The 20761-nt window shown below is 39.9% G+C and overlaps 1 protein-coding gene and 1 long non-coding RNA gene across 4 annotated transcripts in view; one reads left to right on the top strand and one right to left on the bottom strand.

Annotated features, from left to right (window-relative positions):
* Positions 1–226: 226 nt before the first annotated feature.
* LOC132070280 (uncharacterized) lies at positions 227–4464 on the bottom strand. 2 transcript variants are annotated; one of them, XR_009417934.1, is made up of 2 exons: positions 4360–4464; positions 227–2158 (listed from the first exon to the last, which is right to left on the bottom strand). It is a non-coding gene; the product is annotated as an uncharacterized LOC132070280 (long non-coding RNA). The 2 variants fall into 2 exon arrangements; XR_009417933.1 differs by lacking the exon at positions 4360–4464 and adding an exon at positions 4004–4189.
* Positions 4465–4526: 62 nt separating this feature from the next.
* MICU2 (mitochondrial calcium uptake 2) overlaps positions 4527–20761 on the top strand; it is a 135876-nt gene continuing 119641 nt past the window's right edge. Inside the window, exons 1-2 of one of the 2 annotated variants that reach the window (XM_059493556.1) lie at positions 4668–4720; positions 11566–11666. In XM_059493556.1, the coding sequence (XP_059349539.1) occupies positions 11613–11666 (54 nt within the window). In that variant the 5' untranslated portion in view covers positions 4668–4720; positions 11566–11612. Of the gene's footprint in view, positions 4721–11565; positions 11667–20761 lie in introns of both variants that reach the window. The other variant, XM_059493555.1, reaches the window with a different exon arrangement.

Here is a 20761-nt window from a genome sequence, read left to right as displayed (position 1 = left end):
TTCCATCATCTCCAAAGCATACAAAACAACTGGACTTTTTGTAAACTAACAGCTTAAAAGATTCTTCATTGGAGGAAGGTAATTCAGATTCCTTGAAAGTAATCTCTCCTCTATCTGTTGTTAGGTTTTGTTTTCTTTTTTTTTCTTGTGGAGGAGGGATAGATAGAAATTATGAAAATGGTCAAGGCTGCACAGGGCTCTGAGGAACCTGACATAGCTGAAGATGTTTCTGCTCATTGGAGGGAGGTGGACTAGATGACCTTGAAAGGTTCTAACTATTCTATGAATAACAGTCTTACAAGGCAGCTTTGGAAATCCCTGAACTCAACTTCTAGCTTTCACCATGAAGACCTGGGAACAGGACTTTTGAGCCTCTGGATAGAGACCAAGGTATCACCTGGCCAACTTTAATGACTGTCAAGTTCTCTCAATCACCCTGTACTTTTCTAAGTGTGCTAAGAACATTTTGTGTTATCACTTTTCAGAAAACTTGTCTTCCCTGTGCTTACATCCTTACCTGCTTCAGAGTGTTTGCCTTGTACTCATAGGCAAACAGACTGTTCTCAGGTTTGCTAAAGTAAAACAGAAGTGATATTCTTCAGAGACCATATAAGTTTGACTGGGTTAAAGAAGGTCTGGCTTTGTGAGACCTTCCATTTCAATCTTCTGTCTGACATTGGGCAAAATATAATCTTACAATCCAGTTCTTGACTTATAAAGCCAAACAGTGATATTTGTTGTCCTTTGATTAGCTTGTCTGTTCAGCTCTGCCAGAAAAGTATCAAAATACTGTTAGCACACTTTACAGCCTACTAAAATCTCACATTTGGTTGCAGCTTACTGTCATATGTACTTATGTTAAATAAGTCAGACCAACTCCCACGCTATTTCTTGTGAGATGGGGACATGTATACAAAAGATGGCTTGCCAGCTTCCTCCCTCAACTTAGAAACAGCTGATCACTGCCTTCCCCAATCCAGTTTATGCAGCATTTTAAGTCCAGGAAGACCGACAAGCATGATGGGTGGCCTTCAGACTAACCCACTGAATCCAGCTCTCAACTCTTACTCTGTAAGAAAGGGTTTAGACAGAATGCAACAGGAGTTAATTTAAGCTGTTCCAAGAGTATATGAATGCTGGCACTAAGCCTAATGCTCTTGAGGGGACTGGAGTTCTAGTAGAGAGTGAATCCCTCTTGGAACTTGGCCTAACACTCTTAAAAGACACTGAGATGTGGAAGTGGACCTTCAGGCATGAGGAGATGCATGTTTACTTGGCTTTTTTTTTTTTAACTTTGTAACAGAACTTAAAAGGAATAAGTTTCTGCCAAACATGATTTCCTAAGAATGACAGGACTCACGAGGGTTTTGTTTCATGGTAGTACGTTTTTTGTCTTTTGATGTGACTTTACATTATATTCATTGTGCCTAATGAAAGATTAAGAAAAGACTGCATTTAAGCATTGTTACATAACAATTCAGTGGGACATTGAATCTTAAAGAAAAATTACATTTTAAACATTTCAGAAAACATTTTATTAGTATTTTCACTTGCTTTTTCAAATTTTCAGGAATGCAAACACCTCTTGTAAAAAGTGTGATGTCACCACACAGAAAGCATTTTATAAAAAAGCAGGTAGGACATCTTGCTAAATGTAATGATTTCTGCTTATAAGAGCATAGAAGAGCAAACTGAGCAGGACAGCAAAGGGAGGTAACACTTTGGTGCTGCAGCATGCAGTAGCTGATGACATTTGTCACCACAACTCATTTTGTCTGGTGAAACCTTTATTATATTTACCAGACTGTCAGCATCAGACCACAGAGATCTTTGCTTTCTGTCATAAACCACCCTGCAGTGATACTGCATGAGGTGCAACAGGACTCTGTGTGACTCACCAGGAGTTCTCTAGCTGTTTAAGGCGTGTGTTCTCACAGCACTCACAACTGCAGCAGCACAGTGACAGCAGCACAGCTGTGAGCAGCACGAGTGGCAGCTCCGTATTCCGGGAGCCTGGGCCCACGAGGTGAATTCACTGCAGGAGACAAGGGGTGGCTGAGGACACTGAACTCGCCCATCAGCATGGCGTGCTCTCAGCCACATGAGGACAGCTCTCCATTCACACTGCAGCTGCATCTGTTCCAGGCAGGAATGCCATCTGAGGAAAGACAAATGACCTACTTATTTGTTTTTACTTGAAGAAAAACTGAAAATGCCTGTCAGAACAACGAATTATACCTCCTTGCCTGTGCTGTGGTTGAGTATTCAACATCAAGGGATCTGGCATTCAGAAATCAAATCTTTCAGCCATCCTTCACAAGATGTTTCTAAGATGTTGCCAGCACTCATGAAGTGCTCACTATTGGCTTACACAGAAAGTAAAGTCCTTTTAAGGTGTTTGTAAAAATACTATGTGTCAAACTGTGAGATTGGGATGGAAAATATTTTGTCTGTCTAGAGGGAAACAGAAATAGGCAATGGGCATTTCCTGCAAGTTTTACAGAAGAAGTGGGATTTTCCAATGTGTTTAAAAATCGACAGATTTTGCTCCTATGTTTTATATTGGGATTAAAAAGGCTTTTCCCATATGAGTTAGTTTCTAGGTCTCTAGGAACAGGAAAAAGCTTTTGCAATGTACGTTAGCATGCAGAGATGGAAACCATTCATCCTGGGTGATTTTGCAATGAGCAGTCATTTGTGGTCCCCAGAGAAGGTGTTTTTGAAGGGTTTGTATCCTGCTAAGGACTTGAACCCTGAGATTCCTGAAGACGTCTCAAACACTTCACAGAATGACATTCAGTGAACAACACATGCTAAAAGAAAATGGGATAAATTCTGAAATGCCATTAGTTAAATGACTGAAACGATGCTTTGTGAAACTGAATTCATGACTCTGAATTCAGGTCAGGGAAGGAGAGTGAACTAAAATTACTTTGATGGCAGTGATGGATGACCCCCTTTTGTCAGTGGATAGAGGGCAAAAAAGCATTTCCATGTTACAGAGCCCATACCAGAACATTTGTAATGTTGACAACACAGCATTGGCTGTCATATCAGAAAAAGGTGGAAGATACAATTTGCTAAAACAGACTGAGTACGTTCTGAAGGCCCTCAACCAAAGACCAAAGTAATAGCAAATTGCATGCAGCATTCACAAGGAGTCACTAGGTGAACTACTCTCATAACAAGGATATCGGTACTGCCAACATACAAATGACATTTAACCTACTCTCTGCTTTACTTCATATGATCTTATCATTAATTTTCAGATGGCCCAATTTTTGAATGTGATCAACTAACTAATGTTTGAATGTAACCAACCAAGACCTAGAGAGCTTTGTTAAAACTATGGCAGTGAGAAAAAAGAAGTAGTCTGAAGCATTCGTGGTAAGTAGTAGACTTTTGGCACAAGCATTACTGCCAACTGTCATTCTGTAATGCTTCTCAGCTAACACCTCTGCCATGACAACTTCCATAAACTCATCTTCTGTCATCTGTGTTTCACGAGAAACTCTACTCTGCCCTTGAGAAAGATATGGCAAACTTGCTCGTGCTTTTGTTGTTTCTGATCTGGATCACACACTGAGCAACACATCCATAGGGGCCATTAACGCCTCGGAAATCATCAGCGCCGGGTCAGCCCTGCTTGTGGATGCTCACCTAACCTGCCTTGCTCAGAACCCCGGGATTCCCGCAGTACCTAGAGTCCGGCTTGTGATCGATTGCTCCTCCTGCTCTCAGCAGTGGGAATCTGCTCTGGGAGACGAGTCACACCAGGGAACGAGGCGAAGCTGAGCACTGACAGACACACGGGAGTGGCCGGGGCACCCCTGGGGCCGCAGGAGCGCTGCGAGCGTCGCCACTTTTCACTCCGTACCCACAGGCCAGGCCTTCCCTGCCCCTCCCCTGGCACAGCCCAACACACCTGCTCCCTGCCCTGCCCGCCTTCCCTCCCTCCCCACCGGGAACCCGCCTGGAAGGGGGCCCTGCCGCCTGCCCTCACCTGGGAGCTCCCCGGCCCGAGACGGAGGGACCGGGCGCATTCCGCCTGCGTTACAGAAACAGGGCACCAGTTAGGCTGGAAAAGGCTTCTGGGATCATCGAATACAACCTGTGGCCCAACACTGCCATGTCAACAGGCCCATGACACGGAGTGCCACGTCTAGTCTTTCCTTAAACACCACCAGGTCCCTGGGCAGCCCATTCCAATATCTAACTACCCTTGCTGCGAAGAAATTCCTCCTAATGCCCTATCTAAACCTCTTCTGGCGCAGCTTGAGACTATGTCCTCTCGTGCTGTCGTTTGTTGCCTGGGAGAAGAGCCAACGCCCGCCTGGCTACACCCTTCTTCCAGGTTACCTCTCTGCCAGCTCCGTGCCCTCCGGTTGTGCGGTGGCGCCGCTCCCGCCGGCGGAGCGCGGCCGGCGCGATCCCGGCGGGACCGGGCCGGAGCTGCCCCCGCCCCGCGGCCTCGGGCCCGGCACTGCGCATGCGCGGCGCGGCCGCCGCGGCGCTTTCCGGGAAGATGTCGGCGGCGTGGAGAGCGGCGGTGGCGGCGGCCGCCCGAGCCCCGCTGCGGGGGCGGCTCGCCGGGATGCGGCCCCCGCGCAGCCAGCGCCGCCCGTCCGCATGGGGGGCCGCCGCTGCTCTGGTCGGGGGAGGCTGCCTGGCGGTGTGTTACAGCGGGCGGCCGCGCGTGTTCCCGACGGTGCTGGCTCAGGTAAGGCAGCAGCATCCCCGCTCCGGGCGGCGGGCAGGGCTGGGCGGGCGCGCCGGGGGCCGGGGCGCGGGGGCGGCTGTCAGCGGCCCGCGGACGGGTCGGGATCCGCGGTGGTCAGACCCTGTCGTGAGGCGGGACTGGGCTGCGGGAGCCCTCCTGGCCCCGGTGGTGCGGCAGGTAATGCGCGTCCCGGCCCCCTTGGCATCACAGCGGGTCACTTTACGCGGAGCTGCCTCGCCTCAGCGGCGGGGACTCCGCTGGTGTCCGCAGCCGGAGAAGGCAGGGTTTGCCTTTTGCCTTAGCACGGAGCCTTTCCCCTCTCCCCTTGACAGACGTGCTCGTGCTGAACGATGGACCTGTGTGCTTTGCACAGACACACGGCCTGTAGCGAGCTCCGCCTTTTGCTGGTAACTTTCAGGGGAAACTTCCACGGTGCCCGGTCTGCATGTCAGGTGCTGTTAGACAGTCATGCACGGCTTTGTCTCTTGAAAAAAATATGTATAGCTATTTCACGGAAGTAGTACTTTTGTAGTTCTACTTTGTCTGAAATGCATTACACAGACTTATTTCCTCTTATTATGTTCAAAATGTGTGCCCTGGATGCGAAAATGTGATTTGCCTTGCTGCGTCAGGACACTCAGAAGGGTGCTCATGACAGATCATTATTATTTATAAAATAATCTTTGTACACGATTTCGCAACTTTATCCTTTTCATGGAGGCAGTGAGCTTTTTCCTCTTCTTCCTCCAGATAAGAAGTTACTGTCAATTAGAGTTGGTTTGTTATTTCAAACTGGAAGACGTAAATGCTTTGTAGGCCTGAGGGTTTAGGTGTGATGGGTGAAGAGGTCAGTCTATGCTTGCAGTGCCATTCATCTACCTATATCTGAGAATTTTTGGAAGTATTGAACACTTGGTATGCTTTGATGTCTTATCTCTTAACAGTGATTAAACAGGCTGTCCTACAAGCAGATAAATAGCAGCCTTTATTCTTGAAAACATTTATTTCTGAGTCAAGAACAAATAATTACTTTTTAAATTTTTTAAAATATTTTATCCTTCATTGTGGAAAATACTTAAACTACATCTTCTTAGAAAACTCAAATTTTATTAGATAAGCATTTTTCTAAATAGATTATATAGTAGTCCTGGTCCTTGGACCAGGACAAGTTAAAACTTTGGACAGCACATGTTAAAACTTTAATGTTCTATATCCATCTCCTAGCAAGGAAAGCATCCATTACTCAACAGATATGCTACTGAGAATGTATCTCTTTGTTGTTCTTACTTTTAATTATGTGAGGTTTTTAAGCAGCATTGCATTATTTTTAAAAGTCCTGTCATTGAGACCAATCTCATTAATACATGGAACTCTTGCTGAAGAAGATGTGTATGTAGGTATATATAAAAAGTGTTAAATGTGGGAAGTAATCACTTTTAAAGAGTGTTGAGTGAAGAGGTCTCAGTCTGGTGCTGATGTGTTCTCGTGGAATAGCTTCCATGTAATGCATGGACAGTCCTATGAGTAAACTTTTAATGATTCTCAAGAGGCAGTCCAGGACTTACTCAACTGGTTTGGAGATAGTAAATTACTGGACTCTTCAAAGGTTTATTAAATTTGAACTTTTGAGTTTTCCCATAAAATGATTGTTGGAGAAGCTAATTCTCCATATATGTTGTACTCCATATTGCTGCAGGTGGTGTACTGAGCTTTTTAAAACTATCTAAGAAATTACCATGTAGAGCATAATGCTGCAAATAGATTGTGAAAGCTATGAGCAACAGTGATAGAGCCACACTGCAAGTCTTTTAAGCATTTTAGATGCTACTTGTGACCTCTGATTGATAGAAAATAGCCCAAAGTGAAACAGTGTTGAAACAAGCAGTCACCTTTATTACATAATTTGAAGCCATCTTTTTCTCAAGTCAGAGATTGTGGAATCATGAGATATGAAAATTCTTTACACATTCTCATAGGGGATAACCTTATTTTCTGTTAGTATTCCTTCTCATTGTAACTAATCTTAACCAGCCTTGCTTGAGCTTGTGCTGACAAACAATATTGAACTGTTTGTTCCTGTTGTAGTATGTTATGTAGTGGGAATGTTGGCAGCATGGTGTGTGAAATATTACAGGTTAAGGCAAGTATTTGAAATTAAACAGCGTTATTTTCATTATCTTTGTTATAAAGGAATATGTAGTGGAAACATTTATACTTCTGTATCATCAGCAAGCCTTACTGGTTGCTCTTGGGAATGCAGTGGGATTATGGTACAGTGCTTCCCAATTTTCTTTGGTAATATAGTCTTGTCTGTTTAATTGCTGCAAAATTGGTCATAATTATTTAAAATATTTGACAAAATAAAGCTGACAAAGTGACAAGGGATCTCCATGCTGTAAAGAACCAAAATAATAAGATTTTATGCTTTTCAGTGGCATTACATTATGTTAAAAAAGTTCTGTTGTTAAGACCAATTTCATGTCTGTGTGTGACTCTGGTGTAAGCATAATTTGAGCCACTGAGTAATTTTCATTCTTGTCCTAAGTTACCATTAGTAACTTCTTTGCACAAAGACTTCATTGGAAATACTTCCTGTCTGTTTAGGTTAAGTAGTTGAAGTTGATAACTCTATTTAGATTTTCTGTTTTTCTCACTGAAACTAATCTTAGTCAAGATAGTCAGACATTTTTCAGTTTTTCCTTATTCCAGGAAATTTCAGACATACAATTTCTAGTGAGGCTGGCAAACAGCATGCCAAAGGTAATGTTCTGTATATTTAGTACTTACTCTTTTTTAAAATTCTTTCTTCTAAAGCTTTTGAATATCCTAAAATCAAAGACTGATACCTTTGGCACCTAGTTTCTTAAAGCTATTTTTAATTCCTGTCCTTTCTTCCTGCTGGAATGGGTTTAATCCTACTCATATTGGTTAGGGGCACTTCTGACTTCTGCTCAGATTAAATGAAATCCAGCCTAACACAGCATAATCCTGTATGAGTCTTTCCGGAATCAAAGGTCTTTCAGGGTCAGGTAATCTGTTTTCCTTTTGTGAGTTGTATGAGTAGTTTCTGTTTTATTTTGTAGTGACTTGTCTCTGGTTACTGTATTTTAATAGGATTGTTTATTCTGTTTATTGTTAATCCTATTTTATAGGATTGTTTATAATGACTTTTCAGTTCAGGGCCTTTTTTTTAAATTTTGGCCCAGGTTTTTTGTCAACATTTTCACTAACACTTACTTGTTCTTGCAATGTACATTAAGTGGTTAACATCCCAGTAATAAAATGTTCTATATTTAATGTAATATACCTCAGATGTAATCTTTCATGATTTATGAAGTTGTTTTCATTCTCTATCTTCATTTGCTGACCTACTGTTTAGAAACATATAACTAATAATATGTTGGAGTAAATCCTTAGTGTTGATTGTAAAACTCTACAAAGATTATTATAGTAAAATGAACACAATATTTTTGAAACTTTTTCTTTATAAGTACCAAGTGTTGGTTCCATCTACACTTGATATTTACCTGTGAAGCTACAGTGGCAATACCCAAACCAGATAATAGCCTCTGTTAGAAAAAAACTAGATCAATTTTCATTTTTTAATAAAATGAGCTAATTGGCTTGTATCAAGAGGAGAAAAAAATAAGGGTGGGGGAAATGGCTTTTGTTCTACCAGTGTACCTCAGAACGGAGATTTATGTTGAATTCACTAAAAGTGTTCCTTTTAGTATCCTAACCAACACAGCCAGGTCCAAAACGTTCACACTGCTCTGCGCACTGCATTGATATTATACAGGCTGTTTTTCTTTTTTAGTAGTGGAACGGCACAATGGTATGTGGTTTGTAACCATGATCAGACTTGGAGTATTGTCTCTTGTGCCCTTTTTCTCTCGGAGCATGCAGTTTGCAATACTAACATGGCCCACTCCAGCTAAATTTGGAACCTTCCAATGGGCTGCAGGCTTGATCTTGGACACACACAAACTGCGAATGATAAGAAAATTCTGAGAAGCAGCAGGCTGCCAGAGGCAGTATATCCTGCCCCTGCTGAGTTTTTTATGGCCATGTTTAGGTCACTAGCTTCAGAAAGAATAAAATTTGATTTGCCCTTGCAAAGTTGTGATCCCTGCAGCGTGTCACAATTGGCACTGAGTCTAAGTCGCTGATTGCCAAATGAGACTAGCTAGAATTGTTACTAGCACATATGTGAAGCTTTATGTGTGCAAAGTCTTGTCTGCTGATAAACATTACCATGTTTCAGCACTCTGGTTTTTAGGGAGCATTAGCTGCAACCTCAGTCAAGCTGTATGAAATATTTAAGTGAAGTGGAAATCATAACTAACAGAAATTTTTGGGTCTGTTCCTGTTAATGCTTTCTATTACATGGTCATGGTCTAATTGATTCTCTTTATCTTACCTTTTCTGCTACTGCTGTCTTGCATCAGCAATCTTCCTCAGTTATTCCTGATCAGAGGAGACTCAGTTTGTCTCTTGGAAGTCTTAAATACTTATATTGTTTTTGATCATACTGAAAATATTAAGATAGTGCTTATAGCAATTAAGAAACAATTTGTGATAATTTGTAAAATATTTGAAGTGTCTGAAAAGCTAATTTTATTTGAAATGCATTAGTTGAAGCAATTTTATTTTGGACTGCAATAATTTTATTATCTCAGTTTAAACTGCATTGAATGTTTTGTAATTTTTTGAGTGTCAGTGATTCTTAGGAGAAGCAAAGATGGGAGTGGTAACGTTGTATGTCACACTACCCACACACTACATGGGAGTGGTGACTCCCATGTCACACACATGGGAGTGACAACTTCTATGTCACGATATGAAAACTATTATTCTGAGCAACTGAGAGTAGAAAACTTTGAGTGATTAAAACTAGAGCTTAGATTTGTTTACCAGGTCTATATGTGTACCCACCATGAAAATTTATTTTGGAGCTATTACCTTACACCTTTTAAAGAAATCAGAATATTGTAAAAGATTCTCCAAATACTAGCTCTTTCAGGGGACACTCCCTTGGTTCTGCCACTGTGGAAAGGTAAAATGGTATATAAACAAATCCTAGGGCTATGCAGAACCCAGCTCCACAGCTCATAGGATAATCTAGGGAGAGTGCATATATGAAATATAACTTTATCAGGGGCTTAGTAGAAATTTCTGGACCCCCAGACTTGGAAGTTGTTAAAAAAAAAATTAAAAAGTTTTGTAGTCCTACCTGTGTTTTTTGGTGACAGTTTGAGATGTGTGCTGTGTCTCCAAAGAGATTGAGTGCTGACACATGGTTGGTTCATGCAAATTCCAGTATTTTATCCATGGTTTTCTTCTCAGGTAAAATTTCCAGCCCAGATCAATAGAAAATTTTCAAAATGCTATAAGCATGTTACCTGTCTGGCGTATATCTGCTTGATTGGTAACTTCTGGCAAAAACGTATAAACTACATGTGCTTCCAAAACAATTGTAAACAGTTGCATGCAGGTCAAAACAGCATTTTGTTTAAATCATATGAATTATTTTCTACAGAGCAGTGGAATGAAGAAGTGCCTAGCTCTGGGATTTTAATTGGTTTTTCACACATCCTTAGTAACCAGGATCACTTTGTGACGTAAGTTATGCTTGCACTGCTTGTAGGCCACACTTTCGCACTCGCTATATTTAAGATTTTTAGGTTGATTGGGTTTTTTTGTTTTGTTTTGTTTTCTTTGTAATTTATTCTTTGTTATTTAGGAAGCTATGCATAATAAGTGCATGTGAAGGATTTTTTGCCAGATAAAAATATACATGTGGTGTTTGAATTCATTCACCAAATAGAAAAAAAGAGTATATTTCTTATACATTAATAATGATTCCTACAAAGTCACACGTCAGTGCTTTGAATTGTGAGATGTGATGTATCGTGTTAGAATGGGAGTTTTTGTGAGGGTATCTTTGCCTGGTTCATGCTGGGGAAAGAATATTACTGTTAAGATGAGGTGTCTTGATAAATATAGAATCTGGGATAAAATAGCATAAGGATTTGTATTGATGTATAGAATCGCCTGGAGAGGGGAATGTGGTTCTAATATAAAACCAGAAGGGATATGTACAGTCTAATCTGAGAAACGTGCAAGAAGATTCTTGTGTTTACTTTGTCATGCCTCCTTCTGTTGGAACAAAAATCCCAGGACAGGTTCTTTTCTCCTAAGTAATATTTTGAAATGTTTATCTTCAAGTCTTTATTCTATTAGAATTTAATGGAGAATGCAGATGCACAGAGATGATTACTGGGGTGCTTACTAAGTAAAATTAAGCATGTGTAAAATGAGTCTGCATCATAATTTTAACATGCTTTTGAAACTTAATGCCAGTGTTTGTAATCCACATCAAGCAAGCTGCTCACTGATGGCTCGCAGGCCTCAGAGAAGCCTCACAGTGGAATTCAGTTTGTGTGAACCTGACCACATGTTTACGTTAGTAATTCTTCAAATCTATGTAGTAAAACAATGCCTTGTAGAAATAATGAAAATTACCATTACCTCTATGGGTTGGAGCATCTTTAAGCAAAGATTATTTGCTTATTTATTTGGGTTTTTAAATCTCCTGCTTTACAGCTTCCTTAAAGGAAGGGACAGCTTCCTCAAAATGTTGTCCTTCTGTTTTTTTGTGTCTTACCTTCTGCTGGTTGTTGTTGTCCTTGCTGTGTTATGCTTTTCTGAGTGGCAGTACACAGCACACAGCCAGGCAGTGGTTCCCTGCACAGCCTCAGATTTCTGCCACTGTGGAGAGGTAAAACAAATAGCGTATAAACAAATACAGCATGGCTGGAAAGATTTTCTTACTGCATCTGCAGGTTGTGTCCTTGAACCATCTACAAGAGGGTGCCTTTAAATCTTCCCGATGAAGGTTGTGCAAGACTTGCAGCCTGTGGAGGAGGCTCCAGTTGGATTCAAGGTGCTTTGAACCCCCAGTGTTCCTTTCCAGCAGTGCCTGCCCAGCACTGGAGAGGCTCCTTATTCAGCTGTGGCGAGCTGCAGGCAGTGCTCTTGCTGGCATGTGGTAGCATCCATCCCTCTGCCAGCCTCATGGTTTATTTTCCACTGTATCTTTGCTGCTATATTTACTATCTCAATAAATATTACTAAAGAAAAAGTTGTCATAAATCATGACAAGGCACTCAGTAGGTAAATGCATTCCATACTGTCTGTTCCTGAACAGGAAATGGGTAGTCATTTTTTTATTAAACTCTTCAGATACCTGTAGTCTATGGCTATGAAAGAGGCAGTTTAACATAATTTATGCATCTGCCTTCTAACTCAGGTATTTAATGCGAATATATTCCTATTATTTTTTTTTCTTTCTACTGTGCATCTTGATGTAGATGAAGTACTAAAGTGTTTTGGTTCTGAGTTTAAATGGCTTGTAACATTCTTGCCTCCAAATTCATCTTCAATGAGTGAGTTTTGGATACTGGTCTCAAAATATTCTGAAAATAGTGTGTGCTCAAAACCTTTTTTCAGCATTGATAAATACGCAATTAGATTGCTAGCTAAGCCTATCCCAATCTTTTTTATTTTCCTTAAATATGCTTCAGGATTTCTGAAACTGTTCCTTTGTGCAGCCAATGAGGGTAACCTTAGCTACCTCTTGTTTTATTCTGTGTTTCACTGTGTTATGGAAATACTGTAGGTATCAGGTGTCCATCAAGTAGTCTAAATCAATAACTGGGATATTAAATATATCACAAACATCATTCTCAGCATTAGTGACATAACATTGTCATGTTATGTGCCTAAAATAGAATGTGGTATAGAGAGTGTGGAATCTCTAGGAACATGATGTTATAATTAATTATACCCTGAAATATTACTTATGTGCATTTGTTTTACAACTTTAAATATATGGTATCCTTTTCAGTTTTTTTATGTGAAATATATATATAGTTAAGTTTCTGGCTTTGAAAATATTTACATTTATTCCCTTCTCTTTGTGCACAGAGATTCTTTGTGCAGGTGTCTTCATCGATACTAAAGCAACATGATGTAAAATGTAATCTTAGAGGTCAAGGTTAAATTTTAATTGTCTTTCATCTGATCTGTCACCTTTTCCTTGAATTCACATGCTATGTGACTTCAGTGATTAAATAAAATCTAACTAACATTCCTTCTAGGCACTTTGATACATGTGGACAGATGGGGTGAGTTAAGCTGCATGGTTTTGTGCTTTTAGCTAATGTAGTAAAAGGTTAGTGCTTGAGAATTTTTGACTGTTTATGTTAATGGACAAACATAAACAGATAAGAAAATAGCTTGCCTAAAAACAAAAAAATAGATTGATTAGAAAGAATTGCACAAAATAAAATTTTGATTTTTAACAAAGAATCTCAAGAAGAAACTAGCATTTATTTACTGGTGATACAAGACTTTTTCTCCAGTAAATACAGTAGATGGTTTCAACATAGATACTACAAAGTTTCTTTTTTATTTGGTTCTTAGATGGAAGCTCTGTTTGCCTTTTTTTTTGCTAGAAACTTTGAGCTTATTGATAATTCCCTTTTTTTCTTTTTTTGGTAAGACATGCTGTGTTCTGTGCAAGCAGTAGCAACTGTTTTCCCATTGCTGCTGTTTTGTACTGTTTTCCAAATGCATTTGCTGGGTTAGCATGAGAGCTCTTATTGCACTTACTTGTAGACTTTTGGGTAACATTGTGGCTGACTGAATATGGTTATTCCTGGCAAGTAGCTCAGCATTTTGGAAATATAATCTAGCCAGAAAGAACAAATAACTCAGAATCTAGTTTAAATAATCATCCAAGATAAATGTATGTGAAATGCTCATTCAGAACATGTGTAGTAGGCTATAGCTCCTTGCTGCTACTCACTGAGCTTTTTATTACACATACAGCTGAAAGACAGGAGAAGGGAGTCTCGTCAGCTTCAAGCACCAGACGTCATTTCAAGTAGTTCCTCAAGGTTTGTGTCCCCTTCAGGGTGGGGGAAATTTCAAGAATGACTGTCTTGCACTCGTGGAGTCTATGAAAAGCACTTACAGCAGATGTAGTTAATAAATATTATAGGTACTGATACTTTCCCTGCTTCTTTGCCAAATCATCAGAGAAACTCCTTCATCTCTCTCCAAAAACTGCACAAACTCTAGCACAGATAGAAAAGTTACATGAAATTAAGAAAATTGGTGTTTCCAAATACTTTAAAATCTTTTTTTTTTAAAGTAGGCATTTTCTTTGATAATGCCTTTTAATGGCAATACTGCCATTACAATGATCTATTAAGAAATAATGCTGTAGTAATAAAGCAATATATACTGAGCTGAGTATAAAGCTATGTATATGTAATGTAACTTTATATATATTAGTAAGGGTATGCATATGTATAAAATATACTAAAAATACAGACTGTGTGACTACAATAATAAAAAATAAACATAAGAATGTGCTAATGGAGAAATGATGTGATTTATTTTGAAGGTTTCTAGTTTAAATGGCCAGATAGGCTCAGCATTTAAAGGACAAAATCTGCCTGAAGTTTTACCAAAAGCTTCTTCTGGAGGCCCTGTAAGGGGCAGAGGTCTGAGTGCTGCCAGATCAGGCTGGGCTTTGAACTTGACTGCATGGGCTTGGTGATGTGAGATCTTTCCAAGGAGAAAAGCACGATGTTCTGTCATGTTGTATTGCTCACTGTGGTGAAATGGACATGGTAATTATATTTTATGATCTCACAAATTTGCCAAAATGAACTTTATTTTTCAGTAGAGAAAATTCTTAATGGTTACGTATTGACCACATTATCTGACAATCTACTTCTCCTTTTATAAAACTTTGAAAATTAGAAGATAACAAACCTTAATAGTGTAGCTGACAGAATAATTGGTTTGGAAATATAGTACAGCTTCTGTACCAGTCCTCTCTAGGCTTGTTTTTGAAGCAACTGTGGACTTGTCTAGTAATTTGGTGTTTTTAATGGCAATGCAAAATCAAAATTATACTTGGCATGGAGACTAAGAAAGGGCTCTTTATAGCTTTATATTGTTTAAATGCATAGAGACAGTGGCCTAAGTAGCCTGTGATTGTCACAGTGAAATGTTTTCCCTTGCTCATTACGCTGTAATGACTTTCCCTCGGGTTAAAGTACTTACTTGGAAATGTGGTAAAGCTGATGGATAAAACATCTGGCACCTTTTTTACTGAAAAATACACATGATGGTCTTAGGCATCAGGGAATACAGTGCTGACACTGCTGTCTTTGGGAATATGCAAACAATTACAGGCTTCTGCTGAAGATGGGAAACAGCAGGAATACACATTGTAATCTCCAAAAGATGAAAAGCACAATACACAACATGCATCAATTTAAACCAGCATTTCCCAGATCAATTTTGATGATTTTATCCAATGCATTAATTTATCCAGAGCATTAATATTAAATCTGTACTGTTCAATACAGAACAAATGAGGAGAATTGATGCTTGACTTAGTTGTTCATCTTACAGAATCACAGAATAAGTCACTTGAAAGGGACTCTGAAGGATCATCAAATCCAACTCCTGGGCCTGCACAGGGCCGTCCCCAAGAGTCACTCCATGCGCCTGAAAGCACGGTCCAAACACTTCTGGAGCTCACTCAGGCTTGCTGCTGTGGTTCTTAGATGAGATCCATCTACACTTAAGCGAAGCTTTCCTACTTTTTCTGGTTGTGGTTTAACCCCATTTAGCAGCTACACATCTCAGAGCCTCTCATTCCCTCTCTCCTTGGGGGAGAGAGTCAGAAGAGTAAAGAGGAGAGAACGTGTAGGTTAGAATACAGACATTGCAATGTGTGGATGCTTTTTCTGCACTTTGACTTGTTTTGTCTGCCATTATCTTCTTCTAACCCTCCACCAGACTATCTGCAGCGCATACTGCTATTTTTTCTTTACTTAAGTGAGAATTTTTTGAGCTCTGTGAACTCTTTTTATTTGAACTGGATGTAGCCAGACATTCCTATATGGAAACTTCTCAACAAAATCTTAAAATATGTTGGGATTAATTTATAATAGTGAAACATGCTCTCTTTTGGCATACACAGTTAAAATGTGTATTGTAATTTGCCATTCCAATTAAATCAACTTCTGTATTGTATCAGAGCTGGAGTTTGTTTTTATAGCTTGGTTGTTACTGTATGTGTGTGTTACTGTTGCAGTATTTCTTCTTCTGGGAAAAAACCCAATTGTCAATTTTTTCACATAGAGCTGTAGTTAGCGCTTCTGTAAAGAAGTTTGTGCTTGTCTTTTTGAGCTGTTGCTAGGAAATTTCTTGAATAAGAGTACTAAAGATCTAAAAAGTCATAAGTAGCATTTAGGCTGTGACATATGGAGAGGACTCAATGTGGACAACAAAAATGGCAAAAACTAAAGAAAGTCTTCTGTTTCTGGATTTTAAAAAATCCATTAAAACTTTAGATTTTAATTTAGCTGAAGAACCATCATGAATGATAATGTAAAGGGTATAAAATGACTTTGCCTAGAACACAGTATTTTTTCTGAATTTACCAATTGTATATAATGTTCTTACTCAGTCTTCCAGAAAACTACATTGGGAAATTGCTGACATACTTTTTTCCCAACTGCTGTTAAATTTGGAAAACTGGCAGTGTCATATTACCAAATGGTGTTGCATTGTTATTCTTTAATTTTAAGATTTGTGTTGCTGTTTCTCTTCAGCCTCAAAAATGAAAAAAAATAAAGAAAAATCTAAATATTTAGGTGCACCAGAAGTGTTGAATTTGTTAATTGAGGAGACATCATGTAGCAATAAATACTGTATTATTTACATTAACAGTCCTATCAAAAATATGCACTTGCCCTGATAATACAGTTTACTGAGTGTTTTTCATGGGTGCCTCACTTTATAATCTGCAGTGCTGAGACCCTTGACAGGACTGCTTCTTGAAATGACAGCAATGCAATCAAGTTGCATTGTCAGAAACCATGGAATCGTAGTCAGATTCCTTGGTGTAAAACTTTTAAAGGACTATATGGTGTTCCAGTACAGATGGATTTTTCCTTGCAGTGTACACTTATTCTCTCTGGCAGTGGCAGGAGGTACCACTTCCAGTATCAAAGGGTTCTGGTATTGAGAGCAAACAAGGAGTGATTATCCTGGGTGTCATCACATGGCTGAGTCCTTTGTGGGTAGGATTTGTGAGACTGTAGTTGTGGCAGTAATGGGCATCTTTATTCCTTCTTCATCCCCTGTAGCCTGTGGGTTAGGTCACTCTCCCTCCATGACTTCCAGGAGCAGCAGACTCCATGTGAGAGGCTGCTCTGCCAGCAGGAAGCAAAACTGGGCTGTTCTGGGCTCGGCTTTGAATGCAGAGTTAGAAGGTGATGAGTAATGGAAAGCAGACACAGTGGCTCTGGGCCAGGCTGCATGGGGATTAAACTCTGGATGTGGTATTAATAGGATGGAATGAGACCCTTCCACAGGGTTCAGTAGTGTGTGTGTGTGTATGTGTGGCTGCATATCACCTTGATGAATTCATGTTGCATACATCTGGTTCTAGCCATTGGAAATGTCCAGCTGATCTGACTAGACCACTATTAGTGGATTTAGAAGTTGCTTGCAGTTCTTCAAAGTGTATAAAACTTCATGCATACAGTGTTCCCTGCCATTCTGGAGGTCCCAACCAAGCTGTTATGCTGCTGCGTCAGAGCTGGAGATTGTAAGCTGGAGATTTAATCACTGCCTGCTTGTGGATGTTTCTGGCCCATTGAGTGTCCCTGTGAGTGTTTGGCAAAACAAAGTTGGACCCAACATTCTTTATTTGAGCAGCTTCTGTAACTGGAAAGATTGCACAAGCTTTTGATCACCACACCAAGCAGCAGAACGTGTGTTTTCTGTTGGTAAACTTTGAATAGACAGATGATGAGTTTCTGATGGGGATCAGGTTATGTTGACATAGCCATGAGACAATAAATGATGCACTTTTTATTGTGGATAGGGTGTTGGTCCTTCAGGCCATAATTTGCAAAGAGCAGAGACCATTAATAGTTTTCATAAGAATTTGAAGGTAACACAGCAACACAATGCATAGCATGCCTATGCATCACTTGAATACTTTATATTGAGGTATTTAGCTGTTTGAAACTTCTCCTATAGGCAGTTCATAAAAGCAGTTGTTCTGCAAAAATTTCTCTTATTCCTTTGTAATATTGGTCCCACAATATTCCTATTTAATATAATACTTTTATAGTAGAGGTAGCAGAGAATGAGAAAGTGGATCTTTTCTTCTCTAGGGGCTTCTCTACTGTATTTTTGGAACTGATAAGGCACTGAGGAAAGCACCCTGTGTTGTTGCAGTTGTCTCAAAAAATATTATTTTATGCCATAAATGCATAAAATAGCATAATTAATTTTGTTGTTCATAAAATAGGTATCCATGCCATAGACAGGGACACCTCCTGCTAAACCCAGTTGCTTAAGTTCTTATTATCCAGCCTGGCCTTGAACACTACCAGGGATGGAGCATCCACAGCTTCTCTGGGCAAGTAGTTCCAGTATCTCACTACCCTCACGGTAAAAAATTTCTTCCTTATATCCAGCCTAAATTTTCTCTCAGTCTATGCCCATTACTCCTTGTCCTATCACTGCAGTTCCTGAGAAGGAATCCCTCTCCACCTTCCCTGTATGCTCCCTTCAGACACTGGAAGGCTGCTACAAGATCTCCACACAAGCTTCTCTTCTGCAGGCTCAACAGCCCCAGCTTTGTCAGCCTGTCTTCAGAGGGCAGGTGCTCCAGTCTCCTGTCATCTGCGTGGCCTCCTCTGGACTTACTCCATCAATTCCATGGAGTCCTTCCTATGCTGGGGACACCAGAACTGTGCTGGTCTGAGCAGAGCTGAGGGGCAGACTCCCCTCCCTTATCCTTCTGGCCATGCTGCTTTGGGTGCAGGATGCAGTTGGCTTCTTGGGATGCACATTGACAGCTCATGTTTAGTTTTTCATCAACCATATCTCAAGTCCTTCTCCATGGGGCTGCTTTAATGATGCCCTTTAACACTGCATTGATATCAAAGCTTTCTGGTATTCATGATGAAACTAAATGGAAGTATGGGTGTATAAATACACTTTACATCAGTGTTTAGACTTTAGAGTCAAGTGTAGGAAGAGCCTTGATGAGTTCTTTGGTGGCATTTGTTTCATCACAAGGGGAGAAACTTCACTGAAGTGCCAAGGTGCACTTCTTAATTGTGAAGAACAAGTCTGTAGTAATGGAAGAAAGTCTGTAAAAATTGACAACTGCTGTAATCCTGTAGAAGTCCTAGCTGGCTATCCATTGAATATCCTGCTCCTTTCCTAATAGTATGTATGGGTTTGCTCCATGTTACTTATTTTCTTGATTTGCTTAGGGCTTGTGACCTTCAGAGAGAAAGGGGGAGAGGATCGCTTCCCGTGCAGAAGCAGCTTGAGAAAATCTTAAGTTTGAAAAAAAAAGTGAGAGGGATTTTTTGTTACATGGAAATAGTTTAGATATATAAACTTAGATTGTCTTTATGTCAGTTGGTTTTGTAGTGTCTTGTATGTTGAAATAATTGTTAATAAGGGGATTCTCCTGTACTGCAGCAAAACATATGATACCTGAGCTATGAATCTATGAATTGAGATTTTGCTCTCAGAATAAAAGCTCCCCCTTGTTTTGTTTTGTTGGGTTTTTTTTTTTTTTTTTTTTTTTTTTTTTTTTTTTTTTTTGTGGTGGTGTGGGAGTGTAGTGTTGCAATTAGTTTTTTCCCTAATTCTTCCCCTTAGTAGCATAGGAGTGAACAACTGTGTTCATAATGCCAGGCTCGGCGTGCAGTTTTAGTGGCCTTTTTAAAAGCAGCAAGGCTGCACCTCAGCATAATGATAACTGTGCTAGTAAGTCTTGGGCATCTGCATTTCTGTACAGGAAGCCTCACTCTTCTGTAGTAGTAAGTTTGCTGCAGAATGGGCAATTAGTTTTTTTCCCATTGAAAAACAAAACAGGTGGTTGTAGTCTACAAAGTAGGAATACAGTTGTTTTGACAATATTAGGAAGATTTCTACTGCATACAACGGAAATCGAGAGGAGAAGTAATTTTTCAGAATAAGGAGAGTCTGAAAGTTGTGATATTAGCTGTTTAGTCTCAAATTCATGATCTAGATACAGCAAAACACAAAATTCAGTCTGCATCTTTCAGATCAGGTAAACGTGTTATCAAGCAACTTATTGTGTGTGCTGATTTATTTAAAAAAAACCCAAAAAATACGCTTTCTGGAGAGTTGTCTATTTTTTCCGCAAGTAAAAATGTTTAGGTTCTTGTGGTAGTGTTATTCTGGGATAGAAATATGATTCTTTGGGGGCCATAGTAAAAGAGAGACGTGGAATTTCAAAGGTACGCCATTTCTCAACCAGATTTGGGTACAACTGGGTACAGCAATACCCACAACTGAAGAAAAAGTAAATCAGTTTTGAAAGGAAATGTATCATTATCTTGTCCCTATCCCCTGTTTACTAAGAACTTCTTGGGAAGGACTATTTTTTTCCTGAGACAATCAAAAAGTCAAAAAGAATTGTTTTCAGGGGCATTTAGAGGATTCTTATGCAGATAATTTGATATTCAAAGTACAGATAACTCAGTGTAACTCATGTAAGCATCTGTGTGAACTGTATTGTTAGTTTAATTTGGTATTTTTAAAACAGTATTAGATTAGCATCGGGAAAATAGCACAATAATTTACCAAGTGCTAAATGGGCTTAAAATCCTCCTTTGTGGTACAGCCTAAAGTATGCATCTCAGTTGTGTTAAAGATACTAAAGTAAAAATAAAGAGGAGGAGGAAAGGCATATCTCTGGTGTCAGAGAGGCATGTGGTAAGCTGTTGTATAAAGGGAAGGTAATGGATCTGCGTGGATTCCAGCCAGTGGTGCTGGACACCGGCATTCTGCTGAGGCGCATTCCGGGGCTTTAAGCACAATCCCTGAGTGTGCTGAGCCCTCTGTGTAATCCATCTTCCCCATGGCCCACTCTGCCAGGGGCCA

The sequence above is a fragment of the Ammospiza nelsoni genome, chromosome 2 (genome assembly GCF_027579445.1).
Source record: "Ammospiza nelsoni isolate bAmmNel1 chromosome 2, bAmmNel1.pri, whole genome shotgun sequence".
NCBI classification, from domain to species: Eukaryota; Metazoa; Chordata; class Aves; order Passeriformes; family Passerellidae; genus Ammospiza; species Ammospiza nelsoni.
Note: the sequence above shows the minus strand (reverse complement) of the source record. Positions and strands in the feature narration are given on the sequence as shown.